Source organism: Podarcis raffonei, chromosome 2 (genome assembly GCF_027172205.1).
Source record: "Podarcis raffonei isolate rPodRaf1 chromosome 2, rPodRaf1.pri, whole genome shotgun sequence".
Lineage (NCBI taxonomy): Eukaryota > Metazoa > Chordata > Lepidosauria > Squamata > Lacertidae > Podarcis > Podarcis raffonei.
Genome location: NC_070603.1, coordinates 6,042,579 through 6,060,959, shown reverse-complemented (window position 1 = coordinate 6,060,959; position 18,381 = coordinate 6,042,579). Strand labels below are relative to the sequence as shown.

At 50.9% G+C, this 18,381-nt stretch overlaps 1 protein-coding gene across 5 annotated transcripts in view; it reads left to right on the top strand.

Annotated features, from left to right (window-relative positions):
- The first annotated feature begins 1,768 nt into the window (after positions 1-1,768).
- Positions 1,769-18,381, top strand: part of PRPF40B (pre-mRNA processing factor 40 homolog B) — a 35,002-nt gene continuing 18,389 nt past the window's right edge. For 4 of the 5 annotated variants that reach the window (XM_053371721.1, XM_053371751.1, XM_053371733.1 and 1 more), the window contains exons 1-17: positions 1,769-1,888; positions 5,666-5,752; positions 6,590-6,739; positions 6,823-6,903; positions 7,941-7,968; positions 8,381-8,406; positions 9,981-10,091; positions 10,946-11,066; positions 11,167-11,197; positions 13,051-13,218; positions 14,233-14,335; positions 14,552-14,616; positions 14,880-15,044; positions 16,033-16,141; positions 16,344-16,494; positions 17,031-17,239; positions 18,263-18,377. In XM_053371721.1, the coding sequence (XP_053227696.1) occupies positions 1,886-1,888; positions 5,666-5,752; positions 6,590-6,739; positions 6,823-6,903; positions 7,941-7,968; positions 8,381-8,406; positions 9,981-10,091; positions 10,946-11,066; positions 11,167-11,197; positions 13,051-13,218; positions 14,233-14,335; positions 14,552-14,616; positions 14,880-15,044; positions 16,033-16,141; positions 16,344-16,494; positions 17,031-17,239; positions 18,263-18,377 (1,723 nt within the window). In that variant the 5' untranslated portion in view covers positions 1,769-1,885. The remainder of the gene's footprint in view (positions 1,889-5,665; positions 5,753-6,589; positions 6,740-6,822; positions 6,904-7,940; positions 7,969-8,380; positions 8,407-9,980; positions 10,092-10,945; positions 11,067-11,166; positions 11,198-13,050; positions 13,219-14,232; positions 14,336-14,551; positions 14,617-14,879; positions 15,045-16,032; positions 16,142-16,343; positions 16,495-17,030; positions 17,240-18,262; positions 18,378-18,381) is intronic. The other variant, XM_053371726.1, reaches the window with a different exon arrangement.

The window sequence follows — 18,381 nt, the reverse complement described above, 5'->3', positions numbered from 1 at the left end:
CAGAAGGTCGGCGGAAGTGCAAGCAGATAAATAGGTACCACTCTGGCGGGAAGGTAAACGGCGTTTCCGTGCACTGCTCTGGTTCGCCAGAAGCGGCTTAGTCATGCTGGCCACATGACCCACAAGCTGTACACCGGCTCCCTTGGCCAATAAAGCGAGATGAGCGCTGCAACCCCAGAGTCGTCCACGACTGGACCTAACGGTCAGGGGTCCCTTTACCTTGGTAATATATAGCTCTTCACATTTTTGGACTACAGCTCCCATCATCCCTCTAGGGTTGCCATATTCCAAAGCCCCCAAACCCAGACACGTTTGGGGCACATATACACACACCATCCCACATCTCGTTCGCTTGCTCCCTCCCTGCCTTTGACTCCTTCCTCGCCCCCTTCTTCCCTCTCTTACCTTTGCTGTCTTTGGCCTCCTGTTCTTCGGATGGGAAGTCGAGCGGTCCTGGGCATAGCTGTCAACCTTCCCTTTTTTTGCGGGAAATTCCCTTATTCCAGTGCCGTTTCCCGCTGCTTCCTGCTGCTATCCCGGATTGTTAGATATCCTGTAGACTGTCCCCAGGACAGGTGAGGCTGTTGATCCCTTATTTTCAAGGCTCCCTGGGACAGGTGAGGCTGCTGATCCCTTATTTTCGAGGCTGCTGATCCCTTATTTTCAAATCTGAAAGTTGACAGCTATGGCCCTGGGAAGTCTGTGCCAGGAAAAGCTGATGGAAATCCTGCCAGGCCTAGTGTCACCCATGGAAGGTCTGGCGGCTGCTGGATACCCTAACACCCCGCATATAAAATTAAAGAATAATCATAATAAAAATTTAAGAAATAAAAAAACCTAAAAACCTGGACATTTCATATAAAATACAAAAATCTGGCCAGAGGGGCATGCTGCCCCCCCCCAAAAAGAGGACATGTCAGGGAAAATCCAGACATATGGCAGCCCTATCTGACCACGTTGACTGGAGCTGATAACGAGGGCCAATCTGACTTGGGTAGGGGGGCTGGAGGAAAAATTGGTCTGAGCCTCAAGCACAAAGGTGGTGGTGGGGCATAAAATTTAGACCCTTGTAATTATATATGTGTGTGTGTGTGTGTGTGTGAAGTTTTGTTTTTATGCACGTTGGACCCAATTGTGCCATGCTTTCTCGGCTAAAGAGCTGCAAACAAAGAGATGTGACTTGGTGGAATACACTCTTTTCGTGTTATCTGATAAAGGGCTGGCCATACCATGGCGCTTCAAATGCTCACAGACATCAGGGGAAACGATTAGGCAAGATTAGGCCACGTCGAGAGCGCATCCTCTCAGAACCAGCGGGTCCTGTGAACCACTCGCTCTTTTTTGTGGTCCCTTATTTTGTCATGCGCTGCCCGTGTTGTGTTTCCCTGGTCCTCCTTCCTGATGGCGAGGTGCCTCGAACCCTGGCCGAGAGCCCGGCCTCTCCCTCCTGCGAGGCGGGGAGGGCCCTTCTTCCCACCCAAACCACGGCTGCGCTGCGTCAGCCGCATCCTAAAGCGGATGCTCCTTTCTCCTCAGCTCGGCGCGAGGAGGAGCGCATCCTTCGACCGCCTCTGGTGGGAAAGAGGCTTTTCGCACATGCTCAGAGGCACTCTTCAAAGGGGGAAAAAACACCACTGCTCGTGACGTTGCGGAGAGCGCGCGCCGCGGTTGGGTGACCCCTGGCCCGTCCTGCCGCCTCTCGCCCTTGGAGAGCTCTAGCCGCCCTCGCCCGCTCCCCTTCTCCTCCCGCGCTTCTGCCTCCCCCCCCCCCCGGGATCCCGCCCGCCTCCCTCTCCCTCAGCCCGCCTCCTCCAATCGCGGCCGCCCTTACTGCCGGGTGGGCTGAGCTGCCCGCCTGCACGCCCAGCTGATCCGAGGCTCGGCCATGGTAATGTCTGCCGCTTTGTTATTCCCCCTCCCCCGAAGATCCGGGGCGGAGATGGGTTCGGGGGCGGAGGGGTGCGTGTGTGTGCACGGTGGAAGCTTGCAAGGGAGAGGGAGGGGCGGAGGGGACATCCTCCACGCGCCACATCGCCCCCACATCTTTTGCACCCAAGGGGAAATGGTGATGGTGCTCCCCACCCGCCGCCTCCGCCTCCTCCTCTCCTTTCTTGCTCCCGCTCGGGAGGCTTCGGAGCAATGAGGCGGGTGCTGGAAGGAGGCCGGGAGGAGGGTGCGCAGCCGGATAGTGAGGCACCCTGGTTTGTGCAACTAGATGCACCATGCCAGAAAGGAAGGGGGAAAATGCAAAAGCATCCAGATCTCTCTACAGGTGCATGCAGAACTACATGAACCCCACATGTGCAAACACTCATGTGCACATGTGGGAATAGGTGCACACATAAAGCATGTGTAGATTTTACACCGGCTTTATCCGAGGGGATGAATTTGAAGCGTACAGTATTCCTTGCCAAGGTGTTTTGGGATCACAAGGAGAAGCTACATTCAGTTGAGATAGCAATCTTCCCAAGGCCACCCAGTAGGGAGCTTTATGACTGAGCAGGAATCTGAACCAGAGTCTCCCACAGGCACCCTGTCTACCGCACCATGTCCGCTCGCTCATCCATATCTATACTCTCACACAAACACTGTCCGTGGGAGCAAGCACGCAGCAATAAATGGGATGTGTCATACATATGTATGCACACCCTGATGTATGCATGCAGGGATAGGTACGAACACCTGCTAAAGCACATAAATGCACAAATACATGCACTGATTAATATACATAAACATAGACACCTTTAAATGTAAATTGCATAAGAGTAATCTTTATTTGTCATGTACATCTAAGTATAGGCACACGTGGAAGGATGCATGTTTGAAGGCCCACCTGCAGATAGAAAGACATTGTAGACAAATGTGTAAGTGCAGGCACAAATACGTGGACACATTGACCTAGATAGGTATGCATTATACATGGACACGCATGCACAGGCAGATAATGTGTATATAAAATAAGCCTGTTCCACAGCCGAAGTGGGATCCAAACGGCCATTCCAGACAGTGAACTGGGCTTAGAAAATCACTTCAGTATTGGGCAGAGAGCATCAGAGTGGATTGTAAAAGCTACTCTGAGGATGGAACCAGTGTCAGGTTTGCTGATGTCAGCACAGAAGTGAATAAGCCTTGATAGACTGCAGTAGAATGAACTTCCATGCAAGAAGCTGAAAGAGCCCCATGGCTTCCCTGTTTAAGAATGGGTCTTCCAGGTCACTCGTTAGGAAAAGGAGCGTAGCTTAGTTGTCAAGCCCATGCTCTCCATGCAGAAAGTTCTTGGCTTGATGATCCCTGGCATCTCCAGGTAGGACTGAGAGACTCCCTTGAAGAGCATTCTTCAGCCTTGGGTCCCCAGATGTCGCTGGACTCCCATCATCCCCAACAGGTTTGGCCAATGGACAGGGATTATGTGAGTTGTTACTCAGCAACATCTGGGGACCCAAGACTGAAGAACAGTAGACAAGTGCTGAGCTACAGAGACCAGTCATCTGACTTGATACGAGGCAGCTTGTTATGTTCTGATTTAGGGCAATAAATTAGGGGCTAGGGGCTATGTCCCCACACTGAGATTTCCTCTAGCTCAGTTATAGAAGAGGGCAATTCAGAATTGTCCTGTCTCTGCCCAACTCTTTCAAAATCTGGGATCTTCTTATGCTGGAGGGAATAAGGCATTGGTGCCATTCATGTGTCGCTCCTGGAGAGGAGCCTGATGACGCGCTAAGTCAACCCATGCTAACCACCTGTGCTAGAAGGAAAAGTGGGTGGGAGTTCTTCAGGAGCCAACACTTTGCCCAGTCATGGTAGGCCAAAATTTGGTATACTGTGAACGAATGAAGCCATTCTCTAGATAGGCTACCATTTCCCACCAAATGTTGTTGCTCATGCAACATTCCTTATTACTCTCCATCTCTGCTCCCAGTCATCCTCATCTCCTACAAGCTTTATGTTCATCTCTATGTATGTGCCCATTAATCCAAGTTTGCTTTCCAAACCTGGCCACTTGTCCTCCACTTGTCATACAGAAAAAGGGCAACTGAAAGGATCATTCGGCTGGAGCACTTGCCTTAAGCTTATGGTGTTTATTAAAGGGATGGCAGGTTTTATGAAATTATGAATGGTGTTGGACTGAAGTAACATCCTCTCTCACACATTCTGTGTCAGAACTTGGCATCACCAACAAGCAGTAGATTCAAGAGGAATAGCAAAAAGAAGTGCATTTTTCACAGAGAAGTGCATTAATGGATGTTCATTATTTGTTCATTTATCCCAGTTATTTATTAGTCACTTTTCAGGGTCAAGCCCTTCTTAAGGTGATGTACAAAGAGAAATTAAAACAGTAGACCATCAGGCAGAATACGAACCATTGATTAGATACAGGCCAGTAGACACAAGAGAGAAATGGCGTGAAGTCACCAAATCTCTTAAGAAAAAGCAGTAGGGGAAGGTACAAGTTTTTAAGACTTTATTGAAAGCCAGAACATAAATGGTGAATGGTAACTGAGAGAAAGTTCCATGACTGTGGAGACACCACAGAGAAAGACCTGTCTTGTGCAGAAGGGTTGCCCAGTGGGATGGAGCTACAACAGTAGCCTCCACAAAAGTGTTTACTGGGAGGGCCAAGATCAGGACCATGTGAATGGTCTAGCGGAGCCAATCTGGTGCTTCCACACACAGTCCTGAGCTTGCTGCCTCTTTTCCTCTCCCAGTAAGCACCAGTGACATTGCTGCCAAGAGGCTATTGCTGCAGCTCTGCCCCACTGGGCAAGCCACTCTGTGCTCACGAAGCAAACCAATTTGACTGGGAACACATTAGGAATTCACTACTGCAAGCTGGGGAGATGGCCATTAGCTTGCTTGCTTTTGTTATTTAAGGGCTGGATAAATTCAGCGAGAAATGGATCAGTGGCTGATAGCCATGATAGCTAAAGAGAATTGCTATGTCCGGAGGCAGCGTACCTGCAATAAATGCTACAGGGAAAGGCAGGGATCCTTGGACTTTAGTTGTTAGCTTCCAGGGACGTCTTCATCTGTTTAGGATTGTGCAGACCCTTTCTTATTTGGCTTAGCCTGTTTTCCTGGACTGGTTCTCCTAACCAAAAGGCACACTTGAGTCTCCTGCCAGTAGCATCCCAAGCCAGTTTTTTGCCCATGTACTTCACAAAAGAATAAAGAAAGCCACTGAAGCCTATTCATTTGGGGTTAAAAGTATTTCTCATCATGTGTTGGGATCTTATTATTTGTATATTCTAACAAACTCAGCAGGGGAGATCCAGAAAAACTAGTTTGGGGGAGCAAAGGGGTGGCAAAGGCAAGGATTAGGGGAGCAACACATTAAATGCAAATTATGCTGTAACTGAAAAGAGGGAGCAAGTCATTTTGTTTTGGCTGGATGAAGGCCAGCTAACACTTGGAGTCATTCTTGCAGCTCAGACTGGCATTTTTAACCTCATAACACTGCATGAGAAGTTAGATTACAAGAGTGTGACTTGCCAAAGGGGGATCAGTGGACTTTGCAGGTTGAGCGGAGATTTATTCCTGGGTTTGCCCCATCCAAACCCAATATATACCCCTTGCGCCAGTTTTCACTTTAGCTGCCTCCCCAGCAATAAACTCGCAATTACCACCACCCCTCGTTTATTCTCTCCCTTCCCCTCTCTCTTTGCAGTCAGCTCCAGATTCAGGCAGTGGCCCTCCGCCTGGGCAGCCGGCCCCATTTCCTCCAGCTCCACCACCAATTCTGCCTCCTCCCTTTGTAAGTTACTTGCTTGTATCTCAGCATGTTAAGCTGCCTTCTGGTCCTTGATCCTGTGCAATGGGGTGTATGGTGTGTGTGTGTGTGTGTGTGTGTGTGCATGTGCGTGCAAGAGTGTATAAAGGTCTTATATGTGACAGGTGATGCATCGTACTTTATCCACCTTGGAGAAGTTTGTGTGCGGGAGAAATAAATTTAATATTAAATAAATGTGAGGATGTGTTTTGAGTACATGTGAAAGTGGCACGAGTGTGTGTTTGTATCTACTCTTTATATACCGGAGCAGCAAAATAATAATCGTTATCATAATAACCATATAGCACCAATAGTGTGGATAATGCTTTGCAAAGTGTAAGACAGGAGTGGGGAACCTGTGGCCCTTCAGATGTGGCTGAACCACAACTCCAATCATTCCTGATCATTGTCAATCGTGGGCAGTGAAATGCTGTGAAAGTCTGAAAGGTCATTACAGGCTTTGTTGGAGTTCAGATCTTGTTGTCTTTCTACACATTTCCTGTACTTGAGTCGTGGTGCGGAATTGCAGCGTGTGAAACGTGGACTGAAGACCGTTGTCTGGACTTCAGTCTGCCAGTTCGCCATGTCCGCGGTAGGATTTTGTAAGCTTGTATATGCGCACAATTGCCCTCCCTATCTTTTGAAGTGCAGTGCTGCTTTGGGAGGGGTTGTCCTGTCAAAATGTTGCCCTCTTATTGCCCTGATGTTGGACCCAGTTTGTTTCTACTTGACAGAGGCCCAAGTCATGCCATGGTTGCTGGCAGCTGTTTTGGATACGTGCCACTTGGAGTGTATTCTTTCTCTTTTCCCCCTTGCTCCTAGATGCCTCATCCTGGGATCCCGCCTCCGTTCCCTCCAATGGGGTTGCCCCCATTGGGACCGCGCCCGCCCCCTATGCCACCCATGCCTCCGGGCATGATGCCTCCTCCCCCAATGATCCCACCCATGCCTGGACCGCCGCCCCTTGGACAGGTAAGGCCTTTCCCACAAAGCCTTTGTTTGTCTTTCTGACCACCTTCTTATGACTTATACCATTTTTTGGTTGTTTCCCCCAGATGCCCACAATGGTACCACCAATGCTGCCTGGGATGATCATGCCGGGGGTGCCAGGTGGGCCTGTTGCTGTCTCTGGAGGGGTGAGTATCTGGGAGGGGCATAGATCTCAGGGGGTTATAGTGAGATAAGGGTCTCCAGTTTGTGGCAAGGCTGCTGGTAGTGGCACTCACACTAGGAGTTTGGCGACATGCCTGTATATCTGTAGGACGGCCTTTTGATCTTGACCGGGGGTCAGCAAACTTTTTCAGCAGGGGGGCAGTCCACTGTCCCTCAGATCTTGTGGAGGGCTGACTATATTTTTTTTTGGGGGGGGGGGAAATGAATGAATTCCTATGCCTCACAAATAGTGCCCCAGAGATGCATTTAAAATAAAAGCACACATTCTACTCATGTAAAAACACACTGATTGATTCCCGGACCGTCCGCAGGCCAGATTTAGAAGGCGATGGGGCCGAATCCGCCCCCCGGGCCTTAGTTTGCCTACCCATGATCTTGACTATGGCCTACATTCCTGCTTGCCTCTCCCTGCCAGTAGAGGGCGAAACAACCCCAGGGCACAAAGGGTTGCATGTGTACTGCAGTAGCCGCTGAAACTGGGTTGTTTATTACTCCAAATGTGCTCTCGATGACGACAAAGTCATAAAGAAAAAAGTTGGCCACGCTATTGGAGAAGGGTTTCCTGCTGGCTGCTGCTCCTAGGGTCACCAAGCTGTGGGTTGTGTTATCAATTTGGCCCAGGCAGATGTGGCAGCGTTTGCTGGCCTTTGATGTATCTTGAGCATCTGGGTATGTGGATGAGTGTTGAAAGAGATAGTCGGTGCTGTTGGGCCTTACTAAATAGGCAAGAGGAGAGGCCAGTGGCCTGTTTTTCAAGAGCAACTTTGTCATGGGAGGGGGTGACTTAGAATGCAGCAGCAGCACTTGTGCACATGAGCGTGCACACACATGCTTAACTCTTCACATGCCTCCCACTTCTCTGCTCCAAATCACTTTGCCTAGCCAATCTTTTTGCAACATGTAAAATGCCTTGAGGGCAAAGAGGCTCAGAAATTCCATCCAGTTACGGACAGAGCAGGTTCCAAACGCCTTGATTTAGTTCCCATTTCTCTTTTGACAGGCAGGTCCTGCAACAGACCCATCCAGTGGTGAGTATCCCAGTGGATTTGTCCTTGAGGGGAGGGTGCGTCCAGATCAGGAGCAGGCTCTGTCTGAAAAATCCAACAAGAGAGAAACCTGCTGCGTCTCGCCCTGGTCTTTCTTTGCAATGGAGTTACTGCGTCTTCTACAGCTTCATGCTGTAGCCTCTCAGTGCAGAGAGGAGCGTTAACTACATCTGTTGACATTTTGCCTGATTCGTTGCTCTCAAAGGCACAGCATCTTTAACCAGACAACACTGGCATTCCTACCATCCAGTGCCAGTCCAGATGAGATGGTTATTTCTGCAAGCTTCCTTTTGCTCCCCCTTTATAGAGAAATTGAAATTGGTTCCTAGAAGCTTGAACCTCTTCAGCGCTAAGCCACTGTACCTGGTCTAATCTCTGCTCTCTTGATTTGCAGCCACGGCGACCCAAGGAGCCCCTGTGGTGAGTAACTGGCCAAGCACCAGTTTCAGAGGAAGAATTAAATGCTCAGTTGTCACTCTTTTTATTATGGGGAGTTTAAGGGCAGCCTCCTTCAAGGTTCCACTTCCATGGTCAGCTAGTTTGCATGTTCCCAGCGCTCAAAACTCCAGCTTTTATTTCTGTTGCTGGAGAAAATGTGATTCTTCCCCCAGCTGGAACAATTATTTGTGTCAATGTGAATGTTGTGTAGAGGTGTGGCTGAGGCACTGACTGGATAGTGCCTATGATGAGGAAGAGGCAAAACTCATGGGGAGGAAGCGTAGCTCAGTGGCAAGCAGAAGACCCACCCTATTCCTATGACTGTCATGTTTTAATTGTTTTTAATACTGAAGAAAGTGGTTTGCGGAACACCTGCCAGTGGGCATCTGCTGTGTGTGGCTTGTGCTTTGCTGACGCCGCTGCCACCAGCACCTGCCTTGCACAGTGGCATTGTAACTTCATGGGTATTTTGTCATCCTAGAAACCTTGTGCTCATGTTGTTGGGCCTTGTTTAGAGAGACTGAAGAGCAATCTGCTCTGGCACTTTTCCTCTAGTGCTGGATCTTCTGGATTTGTGCAAAAGCAAATCCCCAAATAGACGTTGGGAAACAAGGAACAAAACTGGAGCCCTGGGAGGGGAGGGGAGGGGAGTTTGTGTGTGTATACGATTGTTGAGCTCCTGATTCAGATGAGGAACCTTGAGGAAGGGTCTCTTACAGCTGCGAGGGGTATTTTGTTGATGATATAGACCAGAGAAAGAAATCAAGTGTTGTTGCTTATATTTGTAAGCAGTGTGTCAGCTTATTTTTCATTTCCCTCTTTTGCATAAATTACTCTGGTTGTTATGGGAAGCAGTAAAGAAACTAAGGTAAAGGGACCCCTGACCAGTCGCGGACAACTCTGGGGTTGTTGCGCTCATCTCGCTTTATTGGCCGAGGGAGCCGGTGTACAGCTTCCGGGTCATGTGGCCAGCATGACTAAGCCGCTTCTGGTGAACCAGAGCAGCGCACGGAAACGCCGTTTACCTTCCCGCCAGAGCGGTACCTATCTATCTACTTACACTTTGACGTGCTTTCAAACTGCTAGGTTGGCAGGAGCAGGGACTGAGCAACGGGAGCTCACCCCGTTGAGAGGATTCGAACTGCCGACCTTCTGATTGGCAAGCCCTAGGCTCTGTGGTTTAGACCACAGTGCTACCCGCATCCCATAAAACCAAACATGAAACTAAACTGGGCGCTAAAACTTCCCAACTCCTTGACTATAGGAAATTTATTACTAGACAGCCTTTCCCACAACCCTGAGACTTAGGAGATTTTCTTGTGGTGTTGCTTACATGGTTTGAACCCTATCTTCATAATTACAGGCGCTAGAAACTTGCTTTTTTTTTTTTTACTACTTATTTATTGAAAATGGAAGCTGATATTCTCAGAATACTGGATTTTAAATTTTTTGCTCAGTTCCAGTTTCTATTTTGAGATGGTGTGATTGTAAGATATCCATGCAAGAAAAACCTCCTGCAAAATGTCCCATTTTCTTCTCCTCCTCTTTTTCCTCAGAAGCCTTCATGGACTGAGCATCGGGCTCCGGATGGGCGAGTTTATTACTACAATTCTGAAACCAAACAGTCAAGCTGGGAAAAGCCAGACGAGCTGAAGTCCAAGGCAGAAGTGAGAGCCCTAGTTAGCCTTGCATTCCAAACATAGATTCCTTACTCTTTGTTGAGTTATCTTGAATGCTGAGGAGTGGAGGCCAGCAGACCAGAGATAGGAGCTAAGGGACAAAGGGAGGGGGGAATCCTGTGAGCTTATTCAGAAGCAGCCCAAAGAAAAAGCACATTGAAGGTTCTCGGATTCAAATCCTACAAGGAATGGTTGAAATTGCTGGGTATGTTTTGCCTGGAGAAGATTAAGAGGAGACACGATAGCAGGTCGCCAGATATCTGGAGGGCTGTACAAAAGAGCATGAGAATAGGCCTGCTGGATCAGGCCAGTAGTCCACCAAGTCCAATATTCTGTTCCCACAGCGGCCAGCAAGGTGCCTGTGGGAAATCTGCAAGCGGGACCTGAGAACAGGCACTCTCTGCCCACCTGCAACTGGTATTCAGAGCCTTGGTTCTCACTACAGCGTTCTATCCCATAGGAGTGAATGGCAACCATTTGCAAATTCCGGGGAAAGTAAAAATAAATAAATAAATAAATAAATAAATAGGGGGTGCATCTGGGGACTCCACTGCAGCCAAGGTGAAGCTTGTTCCTGACTTCTTGTGCCCCAATTACTGACACCCCCGCCTGCTCTCATCTGCATAGCCTCATCCTGCATTTTGTCTCTTGGTCACTCTGGACTGTGACAGTGTGTTGGGCTTTGGCTTCTTCACATACGCACAAATATACAGATGGTCCTTTTGACTCTGTCTTTTAAAAAGGGGGTGGTGGTGGAAGTTTTTGTGAGGGAACCTCGTCACCACCACCATTTTAGGAAGAGCGCAGGCAGCTCCTAAGGTGTCCTTTCTCTCCCCCTTCAGCTCCTGTTGTCACGCTGCCCCTGGCGTGAGTACCGCTCGGAGACCAGGAAACCTTATTACTACAACACTCAGAGCAAGGAGTCCCGCTGGACCCGTCCCCGTGACCTTGATGACATTGAAGGTGAGGGTCTGGGCCGCCAGGAGGTGAGTAGGCTGGGGCTGGGCCCTGCCTTTCCTCAAGCGTCACCATGGTAACCACCCCCTGCCTTTTGTTTCCTCAGCACTGATCAAGGAAGAGGAAGAAGAAGCAGAGTAAGTCCCTATGGAGGAGCTTCGCATGAGGAAGGGCTTCTCCTCCAGCCAGCTTAACAATCTGGCATTGGGTCCAGAATTCAGCATCCAAAAAAATAACTTTCTTGTGTTGCTTTTAGAGAGAGCAAGGGGTAAGGGAAGCTGTTGGGACTCCACATCCCATCATTCCTGACCGCTGGCCCTGCTGGCTGGGGTTGATGGGATTTGGAGGCCAGCAACACCTGGAGGGTCACAACCCTTATGGACAGTGCAAGAAGCTTGAAAACATCCATTCCACCTCCAGAAGAGGCTCAGGCAAGATCCACAGTGATTGAGACTTCCAAGGCTCCCAGAGGCCCTATTTTATGGTGTGCTAGCCTTGTTCAGCATCTCTCTCTCTCTTTCCCCTGCTTCTAGCCCTTGACAAGGAGAGAAAAGATCTCTTTGGCGGGTGGCAGAATTATTTATTTGGCTATTTATTTATTGGCTAGTGATTTATTTATTTAGATCATTAATGCCCTGCCCTTCAGCCCAAAATGGCTCCCAGAATGGCTTACATACAGCCAATGCAGAAAAGGCCTCATGTGGTCACCCTCCGAACCTCTCATGGGAGAAGGCACATGAATAAGTGCCTCAGAGGATGATCACGGGGTCCAGGTTGCATTTATATTGGGAAAGGCAGTCCTTGAGGTATTGCGGCCCTGAGCCATTTAAGGCTTTATAGGTCAAAAGCAGCACTTTGCATTGGGCACAGAAACAAATTGGCAGCCAGTGCAGTTGGGTCAGGATTGGCATCATATGCTCAAACAGTCTTTCCCTGCTGAGCAACCTGTCCGCTGAATTCTGCACCAGCTGAAGTTTCCGAACTGTCTTCAGAGGCAGCCCCATGTATAACCAGAGCATAAGAGACAGAAGTTAGGTTGTCCCTGTTTGGATAGGGGCGTAGCTGGGCCACCAGCCAAAGCTGATGGAAGGCACTCCTTGCCACCAAGGGCACCTGAGCCTCAAGGGACAGCAAAGGATCCAGAATACCACGAAGCTATGTATAATAAAAATGGGACACGGGTGGCGCTGTGGGTTAAATCACAGAGCCTAGGGCTTGCCTATCAGAAGGTCAGCGGTTCGAATCCCCGTGACGGGGTGAGCTCCCGTTGCTCGGTCCCTGCTCCTGCCAACCTAGCAGTTCGAAAGCACATCAAAGTGCAAGTAGATAAATAGGTACCGCTCCGGCAGGAAGGTAAACGGCGTTTCTGTGCCCTGCTCTGGTTCGCCAGAAGCGGCTTAGTCATGCTGGCCACATGACTCCCTCGGCCAATAAAGCGAGATGAGCACCGCAACCCAAGAGTCGGCCACGACTGGACCTAATGGTCAGGGGTCCCTTTACCTTTTATGTATAATCATAATAATCATAATAATCATAATAATAATTTATTATTTGTACCCCGCCCATCTGGCTGGGTTTCCCCAGCCACTCTGGGTGGCTTCCAACAAAGATTAAAAATACATTAAAACGTCACACATTAAAAACTTCCCTGAACAGGGCTGCCTTAAGATGTCTTCTGAATGTCAGGTAGTTGTTTATCGCTTTGACATCTGATGGGAGGGCGTTCCACAGGGTGGGTGCCACTACCGAGAAGGCCCTCTGCCTGGTTCCCTGTAGCTTTGCTTCTCGCAATGAGGGAACTGCCAGAAGGCCCTTGGTGCTGGACCTCAGCGTCCGGGCAGAACGATGGGGGTGGAGATGCTCCTTCAGGTATACTGGGCCGAGGCTGTTTAGGGCTTTAAAGGTCAACACCAACATGAATGGTGCCAGTTTCTTGTGTGTGTGTTCTGGCGCACAGCGTTCCAAAGCCTGATCCTCTCCCCTTTCTTAGGAGGCAACAGCAGCCTCAGCAACCAGAGGCACCACTGTCAGGCCCTGACAGCCCCACCCCATCCTCCGCAGCCACCTCAGACACAGAAGGCACCGGGGGCATTGAAGGACAGGAAACGCCAGGCACGGAGGGCGGGCCGACTGCAGCTGAGGAGGAGATCGCAAGCAGGTGACATGAGGGGTGGGGGACAGAGAGGGCGGGGGATTAAGGCCTCCTTGGGTTTTGGGGGAACGACGACTCCAACTGCCATCAGCTTCAGCCAGCATGGCCAATGGCCAAGGATGATGGGACTTGTGGTCCACAGCACATAGACAGCTACAGGCTCCCCCATCCAGGCTTGGCTTTCAAACTGGGGGTTTGTGGAGTCTCTTCCCCCCCCACCTTGGGGAATTAGAAAGGGAACACCAAGCGGGGGATGATTATGGAAGTGGTATTCTATTCCTGCAAAATAAGCCACAGCTTCCCCTCCACACACACTATTGCAGGAGGTCATAGAGCTCTGGAGTGTGTCATTTTGCAGTGTGTTTAGCCCAGGAGGTGTGGGCTGGTGGTTGTTGTTGTTTTTCCCCGTTGGGGGCGTATAACAGCCTAGTACACCAGAGAGAAAAGGTTTAGTGTGGCCCTGTCCCTGATGTGCTGGATTCGTACAAACAGGGAGGTTTTATTTTCTTGTTAGGGTGCATTAAGAAAAACAACAACATGACATGCCCACCGGCTGCCTGAAGTGGTACAGGCTAGAATTCTAGCACCCGCTTCTTTGGCTCCATGGAGGGAGGGGCTGGTGAGTTCCTGCCCTTCAGGGATGCGGAAGCTTCCACCCTTTGCCAAGAGGTTGGGATGGGTGTGTGTGGCGGGAGTAAAGGGAAGGAAGTAGAACTCCTGCTGCAACCATCTTTAATATCCATTCACCCCCATTCACAAAGCCTTATGTGTGGAAGTTGGGGGTGTCTGTACCTCCATTATGGCTGGGTTACTGCATCCAGTATCGGAGGTGTGGAATGCATCTGTGTACCCTGGGACTCAGAAGTATTGAGCTTAGGTCCTCCTTGTGAGTTGCCCACAGGCATCTGGCTGGTGAGAAGGGAAGACTCGAATTCATTTGAGAAACCCTGGATTGAGCACTGGCATGCCCATTGCTCCATCTGATACCTTTGGGGGGGGGTTGTTTGTTTCCTGAGCTAGCTGTGATCCCGTCCGGAGAGACGAGGAAGACCGTGGCCCTGGCAATGCCTGGAGCAACAAGGAAGAAGCCAAGCAAGCTTTTAAGGAGCTGCTCAAGGACAAGGTACTGATAGGGGCAGGTGGTGGACCGGAGTACCAGAGATTCCGTCCTAGGAACGAGCAAACACATAGCCTGGATTGGCACAGTCTAGGCAAAAACTTGACTACGATTGTGTAAACTGGTCCTGAAATGAGGGGCGAAGTGGGTGGGGCCAGTCAAGCTGGAATGGGAAGGTGGTGGTGCCATTTTGGCTGAAACGCTGCTGCTCTCTGGCTCCAGGGCGTCCCAGCAAGTGTGTCGTGGGAGCAGGCCATGAAGCTCATTAGCACCGACCCGCGGTTCAGGTACAGTCTGAAACGAACGCCCCTTCCTTCCCACAATGTCACTGCAGCCCTCAGCCTGCTTCACTGCACAGTTAGAAATTCTGACTGTTGCAGGAAGGAGAAAAAGTTCAGCTAGTCTTAGACTTTGCCTGGTCCAGAGTGTTGTGTGGCTGGGAATTCCCTAGCACTCCTGCCCCCGCTCCCACTGCCCCCCATTCTCCCTCACCCCTTGGGTGCCGTCTCTGGAGAGCAACCCTTGATGACCCTCTTGCGTTGTGCCCCAGCGCTTTGCCCAAGCTGAGCGAGAAGAAGCAGGCTTTCAATGCTTACAAGGCTCAGCGGGACAAGGAGGAGAAGGAAGAGGCCCGGCTCCGGGCCAAGGAAGCCAAAGAGGAGCTGCAGCGCTTCCTGGAGCAGCACAGCAAGATGAGCTCCATCACCCGCTACAGGTAGAGAGTGTCAAAGTTGCAGCCAGGTTTCTTGCAGGGGGTGAGGCTGTTGCAGAGGGGCAGGATCCCAGTGCGGTAGTTCTCTTAGAGTAGGGGGCACTTTCAGGCTCTTTAAGGAGGGAGCTAGGGCACCTGCAGGTTTCTTCCTGGCCCTTCCCACCCTGTTCTGAGTCTGATTTGATTGGCCCTGGACAGAGGAGGTGTCACTCCATGTCTGCCAAGTCAGTGGGTACCATCAAGTGCAAGTCATCATGTTCCAGGCTTCATGTTGGGGTCTGGCAGGACCCATCAATCAAGCTTAGACCAGGAGGGAGGGATCATTCTTCAGCTCAGAGTCCTCATTGGTGAAACTGAGGGGGCTTGAACTGGAAATGCCGAATAATCTGGAGTTTGAATTTCAGAGCAGAAGTAGCTTTTGGTTGCTGTTGACCAGGCAAGGGAGAAGGCTTCTACTGCCCATTATTGATATTAAAGCCTGGCCAATCACGAGGGCCATTGTTGCATGCTTCTGCTCCCCTTGGTACCTGAAGAAGAAGCACATACCTTCTGTGGCAGATCAGGGGGCATAAGTCCCAGCTCCAGCCTGCAAGATTCCTCTTTCAAGCTCCAGAGTTTCTCTTAGCCCTGTATTTTCCAACAGTTCCAGTAGGAGTGTTCACATGTTGCAGTCAGAGAGCTGAGCTGTACACTCGTACCCTTATTTGCACCTGATGTGCAGCAAGCGTACAGCCTATGTATCTCTGTACACAACTAGCTGAGCTGAACAGATCAGCAATTGCACACCCTTTCACACGAACACATGTACCTGTGTTCCATGTAATGTGGGAATAAGCTTCCTGGCACTAGTTAAAAAGAGAGAGAAGAATCGAGCTTGGTGCTCCTGGCTGTGGCCATGCCAGAGGGCCTCTGTGTGCATGCGCCCCCTTGACCACACCGCAGCAGCATCACCCCCCTGCTGCTTGCTTCCTTTCTTTTCCTGTCCCCCCAGGAAAGCTGAGCAGATGTTTGGGGAGCTGGAAGTGTGGGCTGTGGTGCCAGAGCGTGACCGCAAGGAGATCTACGATGATGTTCTCTTCTTCCTGGCCAAAAAGGAGAAGGTAAAACGAAAACAAGGAGTGTGAGCAAAGGAGGACAGAGGTGGTTGATTGTTTGCATAGAATCCAGGCGTTCCATCTCCCAGAATTCCCTCCCTGCCCATCACCTCCCCAGTCCTCATAATGGAGAAGGTTGGGGGCAGGAAGCCAGGTGCCCTGCTGGGGTGGGTTCCATCCCCCAATGCTGTCCTCTGCCCCCACCCAGGAACACGCCAAGCAGCTGCGCAAGAGGAACATCCAGGCTCTGAAGAGCATCTTGGACAGCATGAGCCGCGTCAGCTTCCAGACCACCTGGTCCGAAGCCCAGCAGTACCTCATGGACAACCCCAGCTTTGCCGAGGATGAAGACCTGCAAAGTGAGGCGCCTTCCACCTCCCTAGTCCTTCTCTCTTTCTCCGCACAAAGCCCCCTAGGCGAACGCACACCCCTCCCAGGTGGAAGTCCCAGAATCACAGGGGCTCCTATGAGGCTCTGTGCGCACGACAGACTCACTAATGGGATGGGGTGGAGCCCTTCAGTTTCAAGTGGGAAAAGCTCAGACACCTATCAATATCCAAATCTATATCTGTTGTTAATAAATAAAATAAAGGGAGACCCTGAGACCCTGAAATCCTGAATACTGTGATTGACCCCTTGAAATAAATGTATTCTGTTGGCATGGGTGTTTTGGCTGTGACCTGTTTTGAGTTTGCTGTGCTTTCCAGAAGTCCTGAAAGCTTTGGTTCTAGGGCTATAAAGCGTAGAAGCAGTGCTCAGATGTCCTGGCCTTTGGCTCTCCTTGCTGCTGCCACCCCCACCCCGCCCCTCCAGCACCACATGCCTCTCCCCACCCAGATCCCCCCACCCCCCGTCAGAGATGATAGACTCCCCTCCCTGTTTCCCTGTGCTGTAGCCTGCCCCACCTTGCTGGCCCAGAGCGATGCACCCTCTTGCCCAGCTGAGCTCGGGCCCCTCCCACCTCTTTCAGACATGGACAAGGAGGACGCCTTGATCTGCTTTGAGGAGCACATCCGGACCCTGGAAAGAGAGGAGGAGGAGGAACGTGAGCGCGGCCGGCTGCGGGAGAGGCGCCAGCAGCGCAAGAACAGGGAAGCCTTCCAGGTAGCTGCAGCTTTGGGGGGGCACAATCAGTGGGGGGAACCCTGAGCCCCTGTTTGGAAAGTGGGAGGCAGCCTTGGGGAAGGGCAGAGCACATGGTTTGGTTGCAGAAGGTCCCCGTTCAGTCCCTGCCTGGGTTGAGGGGGGGGGGATGTCTGCCTAACACCCCAGAGAGTTGCTGCCAGTCTGAGTATGCAATTACTAGGCTAGATGGACCATGGGCTTGATGGGAACGAGGCAGCTTCATACACTCTCTCTTGTAGCCGCATTTGTAATCATCTGCTGCTTTAAAAAAAGGTAAAGGGACCCCTGACCGTTATGTCCAGTCGTGACCGACTCTGGGGTTGCGGCTCTCATCTCGCTTTATTGGCTGAGGGAGCCGGCGTACAGCTTCCGGGTCATGTGGCCAGCATGACTAAGCCGCTTCTGGCGAACCAGAGCAGCACATGGAAACGCCGTTTACCTTCCCGCCGGAGTGGTACCTATTTATCTACTTGCACTTTGATGTGCTTTCGAACTGCTAGGTTGGCAGGAGCAGTGCTTTCGAACTGCTAGGTTGGCAGGAGCAGGGACCAAGCAACGGGAGCTCACCCCGTCGCGGGGATTCGAACTGCCAGCCTTCTGATCGACAAGTCCTAGGCTCTGTGGTTTAACCCACAGCGCCACCCGCGTCCCTTTATGTCCCTGCAATTATCTTGAGGATAAAGGAATTGTTAAGATGGTTCGGCAACAGAGCAAAGGCAGAGCCTATTTTGCATGCTCTTGACACAGACAATGTTTGCTCTGACCTGAAAAGTATTCCTGATTTCCTAGGAAACGTTTGGAGAAGAGGTCTTTAAAAAAAATGGCCCCTTCCCCTCCCAATATGAGCTGTGTTTGGGCTGCCTAGGGGGAATGTGGGGTTTGGGGGCCTGCTTTAGAGCACATGGGCCGCCCCGCCCCCGACAGGGCCTGTAAATGGGGGAGGGGCTGACTCCCCGATCTCTCTCGCTCTATCGTAGAATAACCAGGCTGCTTCTTGCTCAGGCCTTCTTGGACGAGTTGCACGAGAGCGGGCGCCTGCACTCCATGTCCACTTGGATGGAGCTGTACCCCTCCCTCAGCACCGACAGACGCTTTGCCAACATGTTGGGCCAGCCTGGTAA